This window comes from Balaenoptera musculus, chromosome 6 (genome assembly GCF_009873245.2).
Source record: "Balaenoptera musculus isolate JJ_BM4_2016_0621 chromosome 6, mBalMus1.pri.v3, whole genome shotgun sequence".
NCBI classification, from domain to species: Eukaryota; Metazoa; Chordata; class Mammalia; order Artiodactyla; family Balaenopteridae; genus Balaenoptera; species Balaenoptera musculus.
The window spans coordinates 71,532,779-71,546,594 of NC_045790.1; the positions used below are offsets into that span (position 1 = coordinate 71,532,779).

General features: G+C 38.3%; 1 protein-coding gene and 1 non-coding gene across 3 annotated transcripts in view; one reads left to right on the top strand and one right to left on the bottom strand.

Moving 5' to 3' along the window:
* OSTF1 (osteoclast stimulating factor 1) overlaps positions 1-13,816 on the top strand; it is a 48,225-nt gene that overhangs the window by 21,459 nt on the left and 12,950 nt on the right. For both annotated transcript variants that reach the window (XM_036854542.1, XM_036854540.1), the window contains exons 2-7: positions 416-462; positions 6,320-6,370; positions 9,499-9,562; positions 11,234-11,287; positions 12,743-12,850; positions 13,745-13,794. In XM_036854542.1, the coding sequence (XP_036710437.1) occupies positions 416-462; positions 6,320-6,370; positions 9,499-9,562; positions 11,234-11,287; positions 12,743-12,850; positions 13,745-13,794 (374 nt within the window). The remainder of the gene's footprint in view (positions 1-415; positions 463-6,319; positions 6,371-9,498; positions 9,563-11,233; positions 11,288-12,742; positions 12,851-13,744; positions 13,795-13,816) is intronic.
* TRNAV-UAC lies at positions 5,462-5,533 on the bottom strand. The gene has a single exon. It is a non-coding gene; the product is annotated as a tRNA-Val (tRNA).

Below are 13,816 nucleotides of genomic sequence, written 5' to 3' on the forward strand. Positions count from 1 at the left end.
CTAAGCCATTAATTTAAGAATATTCAACTATTGAATATTGATTCAATATTGATTGAATCAATTGATTTTATCAATTGATTGTCCCATTAAATATCTCTTTATGTTAAACTCTCACCTTTCTGTTTTTAAACTTAGATCTTAGGGTTGGAGAGGTTCTATATAGGACAGAAGCTAAGTGCAAATAATTAGGTAGCTCCTGTTGTTTGAGAGGGGGAAGGTATGTGTTTATTCATACTTTCATTTAACAAATATTTTAAAAATACCACCTATGCAGAAAAAAACACTTAATTCCAAAATAAATTTCTCACAGAGGCTTTTAGTTAAGGAATTCTGAAGAATAGAAAGGAGAATACTGTTTACAGCAAATTTAGAAATGAAAGAATTGATCATGTGTTTTTTCTTTCCTTTCTTTCAGGGCAAGTTAAAGTGTTCAGAGCTCTGTATACGTTTGAACCCAGAACTGTAAGTATTCAGTTTTTCACTTTCAAATTGACATAAAAACCAAACGTGATTTCATTTAGATACTTCCTCTGTCCTAAATGGTCATCAGCTGCTTCAACCCTTCATTTGACTAAGGACAGAGTCCTCTGTGGTCCAGCTCCCTTTCTAGTCCTGCCGTCCTCTGCTCCTTCCCCTTTGTGGACCATTCCAGTCTGGATTCAGTGCACAGTATAACTCATCTCTGAACTCTTTCTAGACTCATGGCTCTGCACCTCTCTAAGCTTTGATTACACACTTCCTCTTCCATAAAGACTTTCTGATCACCCCAGGGAGGAGTGGGATGTCTCTCCCGCCTCTGAACTTCTGCACTTGGCATTGCAGTCCTGCTCACCAGCACGGTGTCTAGGGTGCAGAACACAGGGCTTTAGAGCTTACAGTAGCTTTTAGGACCCGCTCTGCCTCTTTTAGCAGCTGTGTGACCTGGTAAATTCAGAAATTACCTAACCTCTGTGCCTCAGTGTACTCATCTGTAAAGTGAAAATAATAATAATCTCATAGGGTTTTAGTGAGAATTAAGTGAGATTGTGTAAAGCTGCTGTTACTATTAAGGAGTCATTGTTACTATTAGAAGGAGTAGTGGTTGCTATATTCACAGACTCTTAACACATACTTTTGATTGGTTGATGTATTGATTACTTTAATTCACCTTCAGTTCTATTCCAGGATGGAGTCTCTCTACTGTTATTTATTTATTTTTGGCTGCATTGGGTCTTCGTTGCTGCGCGAGGGCTTTCTCTAGTTGCGGCGAGCAGGGGCCACCCTTCGTTGCGGTGCGCGGGCTTCTCATCACGATGGCTTCTCTTGTTGGGGAGCACGGGCTCTAGGCACGCGGGCTTCAGTAGTTGTGGCACATGGGCTCAGTAGTTGTGGCTCGCGGGCTCTAGAGCGCAGGCTCAGTAGTTGTGGCTCACGGGCTTAGTTGCTCCGTGGCATGTGGGATCTTCCTGGACCAGAGATCAAACCCATGTCCCCTGCATTGGCAGGCAGATTCTTAACCACTGCACCACCAGGGAGGTCCCTCTACTGCTTTTTAAAAGTCTTGGTTAGTATTGGATGCACAGGAGAAAATAGACATTTAATTCATTAGGTTTTTTGAATATTCCACATTTAAAATGCTGTTTTTAATATCCATGGTCCCAAGGATCCTAGGCCGTAGAGCAGTGCCGCTAATTCATCCTGTGTGTGCTGGATGGTCAGTAATGGCCACCCCATGCCCTGCTGCTCCCACACTCTGCTCCTCTCCATCTCCCCTCAGTCCAGAGGTGTTAAAGGGGAGGTGTCTGGCTGATCAGGTCCCAGGCGTCTTCCTGACTGCTTAAGTGCCCACGCTGTACCAGTTGCTCAGTATTTTGAATATCATCCTAGAACTAGGTTCATCTTAACATTCTTTTCTGAATGAGAATTTCTTTTGGACAAGCTCAGTTTGGTCTTTCTCCCCTGAGCCCAGTGGCCATCTTCTCTAGTGGGATGGGTGTACCCCAGTATATCCTAAGCTCACCTAAAAGTCCTTGAGACAAAGAAGTTGGAAGGGCTGAGCTGGACTCTGTGAGACCATCGCTGACATGTACAGCACCCCAGAAATACCTGGGTCCAGTTTTTAGCTACTATACTACTCTCAGGAGATAGGGACAGCAATACCCAACTCGTCTTGGTGATCCACTGGGAAGCTTGTCACTCCTGGTTCTTCCTGTCAGTGCATTTCTGTCCTCTGTCGTGCATGAAGGCAAGGTAGTCCTGACACCACCCAGCCCTGTTTGGTTCTTATTTCTTACCCAACCCCCAATCCAATAAAGTGTCATATAGAGGCCTGTTAAGACTGGATAGACCAGTGTAAAGTTGCACTGATGGAGAGGGAACAGCATTTCCTGTGTGCTGGAGGTATATTGATTTCTGCAAGGAAACCAGCAGGCTCCTCCTCTATCATGTAACATTTGCTGGACTCCTCTAGGTTTATAGCACTGTATGTAGGGGAAGGAGCCCTAGGATGGGATTCCAAAAGCTGAAGTAGGAGCCCAGCCCTACCACTCACTAACTGTGTGATCTGTGGCAAGTTCTTCAACCTCTCTGAGCCTGGCTGTGAGATGGAGATTATACCCATGACCCAGCCCTGCCTTAATGGGCTGTTGTAAGGCTCAAATGATGTTAAGTATGCTTTGCAAGTATAAGGCACTGCTGTTGATTTTGTTGTATTGCATTATGTTCGGTGGGGAAGAGAGAAACAACAGATATTTTCCACAGCCATTGCCTTTTATCCTGGTCATGACACCATGGCAGCCAGTAATGGCTATGCATGACCCTTCTGTATGAGAGAAAGCAGAGGTGGTGATGAAGGGCAGGGACTCCAGAATCTGAATGTCATGGTTCAAGTTTAGGGTCTACCATGTACCTGCTGTATGGCCTTGGACAAGTTTCTCATCTATAATGTGATGATAAGAATAGCACCCACCTCACAGTGTTGCTGTGAGATTGTAAGTGTCCAGACCAGTGCCTGGCACATGATAATACTATAAAGTGCTAAATGAAAACATCTGTGGAGAATTTGATTTTTTTTTTTTCTTTTTATTAATTCTCAGGGCTCCAGGTTGACAAATGTGGAAAATTTCAAAAGGACGTCACGGTCTTTCCAAAATTTTTCATAAAATGTATATTTGCATAAACCAACCAAAATTAATGCCTTGAGAATTATATGTTACCAAGAATATATGGAACAGGATATACATTACCAAGTGCGTACTCATCCCTATAACGTCCCAGTGGCCAACAATTTACTTGTTCTGATACCTTGTGGTTCTTCAAGGAGAGAGGAGAAGAAGAATGTGGTTAAAAACCAAAGAACAGACTAGAAATAGACAAGTGCTTACTTGATTGTGTCACTCTTTTCCCATCATAGTCCATGAATACGATGCCAGGAATTTAAAAGTCGATCCTCACTGAACATTTACATTGTGTCCTGCAAGTGGTTTCTTAATGGAAAGTGTGAATATTGGAGGTACAAATCTATCTAAGTTTTAAAATCATGAAATTACCTTGTTGTTTATACTGCCACCAGCAGTGTGAAGAATTTGGTAAAGGACTTAGGAAAAACCACCCCTAGCTTCTTTGGAAGAAGATATTTTAGCGGGGGTAGCATTGTGTGTCTGGGAGCTATTGATTAAAAAGAAAATAAACCTCCCACTCTCTTTTCTCAGGATGAAAAATTAGCGAGACCTTTTTTTTACCTGACTGAAATCGACTGCCTCTTGTTGCTGCCTTAGTTGAAAAACAAGTCTGATCTAATAGGTAGCTGAGGCAGGCACCGCTATTGAACAGCAACCGTTAATTTAAAATCCGAAACAGCACAAGAAGTTTTGAAATGACTGTACTTGGTGACATATTCCAAATCATGCATTTTACCAAACCACAAAAGAAAAGAATTATTTACAAATACCATATGATTTTAAAAATTGAGGTAAAATTCACATAACACAGCATTAACCATTTTTTGTATTTAAAGTGAACAATGAAGCGGCATTTAGTACAATCACAATGTTGTGCAGCTATTACCTCTGTCTAGTTCCAAAATATTTTCACTGTCCCCAAAGAAAACTCTGTACCCATTAAACACTGACTTCCCATTCTTCCAGGCTTTATTCCTTTTTATGAGGAAGACTAATTACAGAGACTTGTGTGTGTTCTTTGTCTTTTAAGTTATGTGTTTGGTACTTCCTCAAAATGTGCCTTTTGTTTCAAGGGTGAATCATCTCATTAAGTGTGGAAATTCAGGCAAACTTGACTTTTGTGATTTTAGAGATGACTCCTTCACTTCAACGTAAGCACCGATTGAGGAGGATTCATTGTTAGACGTAAATGGGCAAGGTTAGCTTCTCTTCAAGACATTCAAAACTCCAAGAAGCTCAGTCACTCCAAAAAAATGCTAAGATTTCACATATATTCTGTTTTCTTTACTTTCTTACATCCTGCTTCATTCTCCTCACCCACTCCTTACTGTCATCTAAAGGAGAGATAGTCAGATGCTGTTCAAATTGCCAGCTAAGGCCAACCTTTCTGTTGTAAGGATGGTTACTCCATCCCACCAGCTGGGATGCCATGGTGGCAGTGAGTCACCTTTCCGGCCTCTGAGAAGTGAGCCAGTTAACAGCAGGGAAGTGCTAAAGTAAACAATTTGTTTCCCTAATCACTTTCTATATCCATCACATGTTGGTAGTAGTAATGATCATAGATCATCAGGACATTTTAGAGAAAAATTGAGAAAAGTCTTAGAAGGCTTTACTTTTTTTCTTCCAAATGCCTGTTTCCAATAATATTAAAATGTGTGTCATTGATCTACATAGGCTCAACTAATTTTGCATAGATATGCTATGTGTAAATCTAGTCTCTGCAGACCGAAGTGTAAATTAAGAAATGCTTCAGAAAGTGCTTTTTTTAGAGGAACTCACATTTTTTAGTTTCATTAATCATCATTTGCTAATTTTTATATTTGAATGCATATTGCATCTAAATATTTATGCATTGTGGTTGCTTAAAGCGTGATATAGCTGATATAGTCTTCATTTATATTCACGGGGAAATAGTTATAAAAATAATAGAGATCATCTTTGAAACTAAGTAAATGACTGTTGCAGAGTCACATTTACTGCCCTAGTCTGCAGCTGAGAGAGGAGGAGATAAACAAAAGGAAAATGAAAGAATGAAATAATTTGTTTCACTAGCATAATTTTTATTAGTGTGGAGCAGTAACTGAAATCAAATATCAAAGCCTTTAAAAAATTTTTTTTTTCCAACCAGCATTATGAAACTAATATGTGCTCATGATCTTATCCTATGTAAAATTTTGTGCCCTACATTCTTCACTCAGCATGACAATGTAAACATTTCCCAATATCTGAAACTTGCTCATCAGTAGACATAAATATACATATATATATATTTTGGCCACACTGCGCGGCTTGCAGGATCTTAGTTCCCTGACCAGGGATTGAACCTGGGCCACAGCACTGTAAGTGCTGAGTCCTAACCAGTGGACCACCAGGGAACTCCCTAGGCATTTTATTTACTCATACAGTCATGCGGATAAGTGTTATCTACTGATAGGAAAAAGATGTTTAATTAAAGTGCCTGGCTTTACTCAGGGAGTTTGTAGGACATTTGGCTGGTATAAGAGCACGTATTGCCTGTGTAATTAATTAACCCCTTAGAGCTTGCTTATGGTCTAGAATGAGTTACTGCTTCATATCTTTCAGCTCTTTAGCCTTATTAATGATTGAATTATGTATTAACTGTTCTCATATATAAGATATTCATCTTCTCTGAACATGAAGAGTTAAGATAATGGTTTTCTCAAAATAAGTAGAGAGTGATGTTGATATGAAAGTGTTTAAGGATTGAAGGCTAATCGTTTAGGAGAGAGCCAAGCTTCTAGCTATTTTTCATGGTTTTAGTTCTAGACATTTATCCTTTTATGAAAAAATATATATCACCTTTTGAAATTTTTACAATGAAAAAGTTTTATTAATATTCTATTTTGGTATAAAAATGCCTTGCTTTCATTGTGGAAGAAAATAAGGTGTGTGTGTGGGGGGGGGAATTCTTATTTCTTATATTAATTCTTTGAAGTTTATCATGGGAAAATTCACATTTCTATGCATGTGTTACCTTGTCAGTAATGTTTTGTTATATGGTTTATGTGCAGATTTAAGTATATAAAAACTACGCTGTCTATAAGGATTTTAGAATCTGGAATTTGTATAATTATCATCATCATTGTATTCTAATTCATGAAAAAATTACATGGAGTAAAACTTAATTTTTTTTTTTTTAGCCAGATGAATTGTACTTTGAAGAAGGTGATATTATCTACATTACTGACATGGTAAGCCCAGCCAATATTTTGTCATACCACACATGAACTAAAGATGTATACGACTATTTTGTATAGCTGTAATATTGTACATTATTTACATGTATATCTGTATAGAAATACGTATACCCAAGTTTACTCACTGAGCATAATTTGTAATAACGTAAGATTGGAAGTAGCGCTTAGTCCATCAGTAGGAAAATAGTTGAATAAACTTTGCTATATCTACAAACAGAGTATTATGCAGCTATAAAAAGGAGTGAGGAATATCTCTATATGATATTATGGAGTAATTTAAGTGAAAAAAATGTGGATAGTGTGCCTTTACTTATGTAAGTAAGAAAGGGTGAGAGGATATACATATACTTATTTTCCTCAATTTAAAATGAAAAGTCAAAGGAGGAGTCAAAAATTTTTAAAAAGTAGTTTCTTCTCTGAAAGGAAGGGAAAAAGGGTAGAGGAAAACATAGATGGAATATAGACTTTTAAAAAATTACACCTTGTTTTGGAGATCTGTCTTTGGAATCATGTAAACTTTTACATAGTTATAAAATTAAATTAAATGATAAAAAGCAATCCCTAAAAATTAAAAGCAGAATGAATCAAATGAACTTAGTTGTACCCCAGGTATTTGGCATGACACACAGAGAGGAACTATTCCAAATGACTTTAAAACTCAGCATTTCGACTGAATATCTCTAGTAGAATAATATGAAGAACAAAAAGAACTTCTACCCCCAAATTATAAACAGTTTTTAATCATGATGTTGGAGAAGTGTTGGTATTATTATTCTGAGATTGCTGCATGTGTGTTGCAGTTTAGAGCAAATGAGTCATTAAGTCAATGATGTAGAAAACTGGCAGTTTCAGCCTGCAAGAAAGGATGTACAGGTAGATGTAAGATCAATGAAGTTAAGTAGCTTTGCATTTGAATTGGAAGTATGTTGTATTTTATCTAAAATAAAATAAACAAAAAGATTTCTTGCTCTGTCCTTTGAAAAGGCCAAAAAAAAGAGAAAAAGACCAACCTAATAATAATATGTTATTTCCCATTAAAAGGAACAAAGTTCCTTTGAGAAATGTCTGGTACCAGGTTGGGGGCAGGAAAGGTACAAGATAATCCCAGGACATCTCGTTATTAGAAAGCAAGAAAGCTCCCAAAGACTACTAGGGTCACACTGGAAAGACACAGAACTAAATTGAAGAGGCTGCCACTGGTCAAAGATAGGACAATTTGAGCAGTTAGGGCAACAATCCCAAGGATTGAAACAAATCTGCTCTGTTTAAATTCATGAGCTCCTAATGATACTTAAAAACAAAAACAAACATCATTGGTCAACCTGAGAGAATGCTAGGGAACCAACTTTTTATTCTGATGACTGTTAAGGAAAAGAATCAGTATTTATTCTGACAACTCTAAAGGAAAAGAATCAGTATTTATTCTGCCTTTCTCCATGAACTTTATCTCTGGGTAGCCTGAGAGTTGATGAGGGAAAGTTCGTCTTTAAATTTTTATTTATTTATTTATTTATTTATTTATTTATTTATTTACTTACTTACTTATTTATTTATTTATTTATTTATGGCTGTGTTGGGTCTTCGTTTCTGTGTGAGGGCTTTCTCCAGTTGTGGCAAGTGGGGGCCACTCTTCATCGCAGTGTGCGGGCCTCTCACTATCGCGGCCTCTCTTGTTGCGGAGCACAGGCTCCAGACACACAGGCTCAGTAATTGTGGCTCACGGGCCCAGCTGCTCCGCGGCATGTGGGATCTTCCGGGACCAGGGCTCGAACCCGTGTCCCCTGCATTGGCAGGCGGATTCTTAACCACTGAGCCACCAGGGAAGCCCCGGAAAGTTCGTCTTTAAAGTAATGTTCTAGTTATTTAAATGAAGAAGGAATGATAGAATTAGAATGTCACCATTTGCAACCCTTATGAAATAATGGATCCAAATAATGCTCATCAGTGGTTACTAATGTTACAAAAAGAGAGACATTGTGTGTCTCCTGATGGAAGAATCAATGCTACACATGAAATAGTCTTGCTAAAAAATTGAATCTGAGTCTAATTAAGCCTCTAGAACTAATGACCGATTTATAGGCAATACAGGGAACAGAGGAACACATTTTTTTATAACAAGGGATGCAACAAGGAAAATCCAGACTCTTCCAAACTCTTCGGAACAAACTAGTTTCTTTGAAAAGTCTATTGTGAAGGAGTGAAAAAAAAAAATGAAGGGGGAAACTATAGACTAAAAGAGACTTAAGAGGCAAATCAATCAATCATACTGTATGGACTTTATTATAAGACATACTGGAAATTTTGAGTATTGTAGATATTTGATGGTATTAAGGAATTATTGTTGAAAAAATTTTAAGCTAGCAAACAAAATAACACATGATAATGGTGTTATTATTATGGAAAAGTCCTTTCAGAGATTCATATTAAAATATTTACAGATAAAAGAATATGATGTCTAGAATTTATTTCAGGATAATCTGAAGGGGAGGGAGGTTGTAGGTGAGGATATGCATGAAACAGTATTGGCCATGAGTAAATAGTTCATGCAGTTAGGAAATGGGTATGTGTAGGTTCCTTATATGGTTCCTTCTACTTTGGTATAGGTTTGAATTTTTCTATGATAAAAAGTTACCAAAAAAGCAAAGGTGAAATAAAGAGATCTTTAGAAAACCAAATATATGCATATCTTGAGACTAAGAGAAATTAGACTGTGGACCAAAAAATCCTACAGATAGTCTAAACTAAACATAATTTTTTCCCTTCTCTTTCATATTATCTCTGTTTGATTTGTTTGAATGTGGAATCTCTATGATGAAGTGTCTTTGATTTGTTGCAGGCAGATGTGTGTATATTTGTAATTTAATGATAAGGGGAATGGACATCCATAACTAAGGAGTGAGGAAGCTTGATCAATGTGACCAGGGCTGATGGACATTTGGTAAAGCAGTAACTCTGCATTTGAATTGGAAGTATGTTGTATTTTATCTTAAATAAAACAAAAAATGTCAACTGCTCTACCCTTTGAAAAGGCCAAAATGAGGCCAATATGAGCCACATGGTTTTAAAAATGACTGAATGTAAACTGGATTCGGTGCCACTTAATTTAACTCTTCTTTCACCAGAGTGATACCAATTGGTGGAAAGGCACCTCCAAAGGCAGGACAGGACTAATCCCGAGCAACTATGGTAAGTATGGCTGCGGTGGCTTTACTTGGGCTGTACTTTGTGTATTTTCAGTTATCTGGTTCCTGAGGCCTTTCTGTTTCCGGCTGTGGCTGAGAAATCAATGGAGTCATTGCCAGCCTAGGGCATTTTCTACTCTGAGCCTCCTCTTAATAGAGTGGCCATGGATGCTGGATGTACTTGAACTTGACTCCTTGGCTTAAGAAAATGCATTGTAACATTCTTGAAAGAACCTAAGGTTTCCAGGGAAATGCTTATGGTTTTACTTTATTCAACGCTTAGAACATTTTTCTTTTTCTTTTCTTTCTTTTTTGTTTTTTTTAGACTAGCCCTTTCTTTTGTGATGAAGTAACCTTGCCTTGTTATGTTAATTAATGTTTGGGGCAGTGATGTTCATTAAATGAATATTAGGGCAGTCTGAGGAGCTTGAACAGTGAGACGTAGGCCCTGCCTTGAAGCCACTTCTAGTTGGAAGGGGGACAAAGCAGACTTTCGTAGAAATCAGCAGAGTAAAGTAAAAAGCGCACAGGATTGATAAACAAGGGTCCTGGGTTTTAATCCTTCTTCCACTTCTAACAACAAGGGACCTTAGTTAGGGCACTTAACTGCTGCCCCTGGGACCGTTTCTCCATCTGTATAACGAGAGGGTTTGATTTAAATCACTTCCAAGGTTCCTTTGGACTTTAGCATTAGATACATCCTTAGACCAATGGGGCTGACATCAGGCACCAGTTCCGAACACTGGAAGGGGACTTAGAAATTTCAAGGAAGGCAATTCAAAGCTCCTAGGGGACGGGAGGGGAGGAGGTGGAGGAGAGGAGAGGAAGGGGTGGGAGGGAAATGAGTGAGACCTGGGGCTCAACACATGGGCCCCACTTAGCTGGTCTAAGGGCCATATCATTCTGGATTTTAAAAGACTTTAAGCATTTCTACACTCCTCTAACCTTTGAAATCCCAAATAAACAACTTCTCCAGCTGGTCATAGACTGAGGGTACAACATGTTTCTCAGTTGTTAGATCCCTGGTAGCCAAGGGGGTATCTAGTTACAGCCCTTTATGGTGGGAGGGGTGGGTCTGAAGTCTCATTTGAACAACAGTCTTCATGTGGTCACTCCTACTGATTCTAGGACAGCAGGGAATACACCTTCCTTAGGGGCAGGTAGGTATGCTGATTGGCCGTTGTGAATATAGAAAGCAAAATATTTCTCCTTTACCTCACTCTTCATATCCACACACACAAGGGAAACAATTATTTTCAGCCATCTTCAAAGCAGGGTGTTTTTATAGAATGTAAAAACGAACCTCAAATGCTTTCTTTTGCAGTTTCCTGACTAAATTTGTTGGTGAAATATTTGAGCAAACTGGTAGGCAGACCTTGGATCTGTTTGTTTCTATTTGTACTTCTAGTTAATTGCTATGTTTGTTTCTGTTTATACTCCCAGTTAATTGCTGTGTTATTGTCTTAGCTTGGTTTCTTTTGACACATAATTCAGCTTCTTTCAAAGCACAAAACATCACTTTTGATTTTCTGCCATGTTTTAAAACTCTCATTAAGTAAGGGAAGCTGTATGGTGGAAGGTCCTGGCACTTCTGAAGCTGGGACACTGAATTGGCTTCAGGGAATCCTTTGGGTGGCCCTCTCAACATTGATTTGCACCTTTTTTTTCGATCTAGTGGCTGAGCAGGCAGAATCCATTGACAATCCATTGCATGAAGCTGCAAAAAGAGGTAGGTCTGATTCTTTTTGATTGAGATAAACGGTACAGTAAAACACAGACACATTAATTATGTAGTTTGATGACTTTTAACAAATGCATATACCTGTGTAACCAACACCCAGATCAAGATCCAGAACATTCCTATCATCCCAGAAAGTTCCCTTCCCAGTTAAATCCTTGCCTCCCCCAGAGGCAATCTCTGTTCTGGCCTTCTTTCACTCTACAGAAATGTGTGATTTTAATTTTCAAAATGTCAGTCAACAAATAACTTTTGAGTCTTACCTACCCTGTGCTTAGTTGCAAGTGAAAAGTCGTGCTCTGTGATTCGCAGAGCTCAAAGTCTGGCAGGGGAGAGATGTGTGTAGCAGATCATTACAAGATGGTGTGATAAGTATAGCAGTTGAAGTGTGTTTCAGTTAAATAGGCTATAGAGGCCAGAATGAGTAACAGGAGGGCAGAGGGTGGGGGCTTCTCAGGGGTCCAGCATCTGGGAGAGTGTTGGTATATTGCAGGTATGAATGGTGAGGATGGAGTTGGGGAGGAAGGGAGCATCAGGGATGGGGCTTGTACTTGGGGCTTTGTCCCGTAGATCAGTGGTTCTCTACAGAGGGTAATTCCTCTCTGCAAACCCTGGGACATTTGGCAGTATCTGGAGGCATTTTGACTGTCATAACTGGGGGGATGCTGGCACCTTTTGCGTAGAGGCTGGGGATGTTGCTAAACATCGTGCAGTGCACAGTACAGCCCCCATAACAAAGAATCCTCCAGCGCCAGATGTCAATAGGGCCGCTGTTGAGAAACCCTGCCGTAGATCATGGGGAATTTTTTGTAAGGCCACAGTAAGCTCTCTTTCATTTAATTGTAGATATTTCTGAAATCTGAATGTACAAAAGGAAATTATTCATTTAGGATTGTGCATAAGCAGAACTACTAAATTGACATTTAAAAAATTATTTGTAAACTAGATATTTAGGGCATTAGCCAGAGGATTTTAAATGAATAGTTTAACATATAAGAGCAGCAGCTTTGAGTAGGTTACTTAGTTTTTCTTTTCTTGTAGGAACTGAAAATGTGTGTAAAATATGAATATGAGTAGTGTCTGCTTGTTCTTAGGTTTGACATTTTTTCCCAAAGTTCCAGGATTTCACAAAGGAAAAAAAAAGTTTTTTTTACAGAGTAAAAATACCTTAAATGGACCCATTTAGGCAACTCTTCCCATTAACCTACCATTAAAAATTGATGTTAATGCTTTCCATTAATAAACTAGAAGTCAAAAAAATAAAATAAAATAAACTAGAAGTCAAAATGTACCATAGAGAATGCGTTATGGGGCAGGTTTTAATTTCAGACTTGCTGATTAATCCTTTGCAAATGCGAATTTATGCAGGATGAAATTGATTTAAAAGCAAAACAAAAAAGCTAAAAACCTTTTTCATGTGTTTTTATAAATGTAAAATGTTTTCAGGCAACTTGAGTTGGTTGAGAGAGTGTTTGGACAACCGAGTAGGTGTTAATGGCTTGGACAAAGCTGGAAGCACCGCCCTGTACTGGGCTTGTCACGGGGGTCACAAAGGTATTACATTTTGTTTGTTACCATAAATGTCTGTGCTACTGAAAATGTGCTTCGTCTAGGGGAGCCAGAGTTACAGAAATGAAAAAAAGAAATTGGTTATTCTTTTTAAATTTTTCAGAACATCAGCCAAAAGCCCAGTCCCTGGAAGCTCTGTAAAACAGTAGGTAGAATGTGATTGGTCAGCCTCACTACACGGACCTTTTCACTTGAAAGAGTGGAAGCTTCCTTTCTTCTCTCAGACTTGCAAAAGTTACAGGAAAACAACAGTAATATAAAAACAAACCCCACTGTCTAATCTCACAGAAGAAAGGACCAGAATTGATTCCTCTGACTTAGTTTTTCCCAGGAAGCTTTTATGATTTACATTCTAAGTTTAAGATTTAGGAAAGAGACAGCATTTGCTTGAGTTAGTGATTCAGTTGATAACTTCCTCTGTTATAATCAATAATAATGACAAATGGAATTTCTAGATGTATTTCAGCCTGGCCGAGAATCTACCACACCCACTCTCTTTCTCCCTCTCTCTACAACGCACAGAAAATGATCCCAGCAGTAATGAGAAACAAAGAATCCAACAAATTAAATAGCATGGCCAAAGGAAAATTTAAACACAAATTAGTGGTATGAATATTAAGTGCCCCAGCAAATGTAAAAATATTCCTATCATAGATGTCATGTGAAAATACAAAAGCCAAAATATTTGAAAAAAATTTTCCCTAAGTAATTCTACCTTTTATAGTCTTAGGTCTTCTATTTACATAATGTTGAAAACTTTGTTATAACGATTTTCTTGATGATTCTTGTAAAAAGAATCCTCTTTTAAAATTATTATGCCGAGTCTTGTCAGACTTTTAGTCTCATTCTTTAAAAAGATCTTTTCTATTTGAATTTCAGATATAGTGGAAATGCTATTTACTCAACCAAACATTGAACTGAACCAACAGGTGAGATTGCTTATGCAGAAGT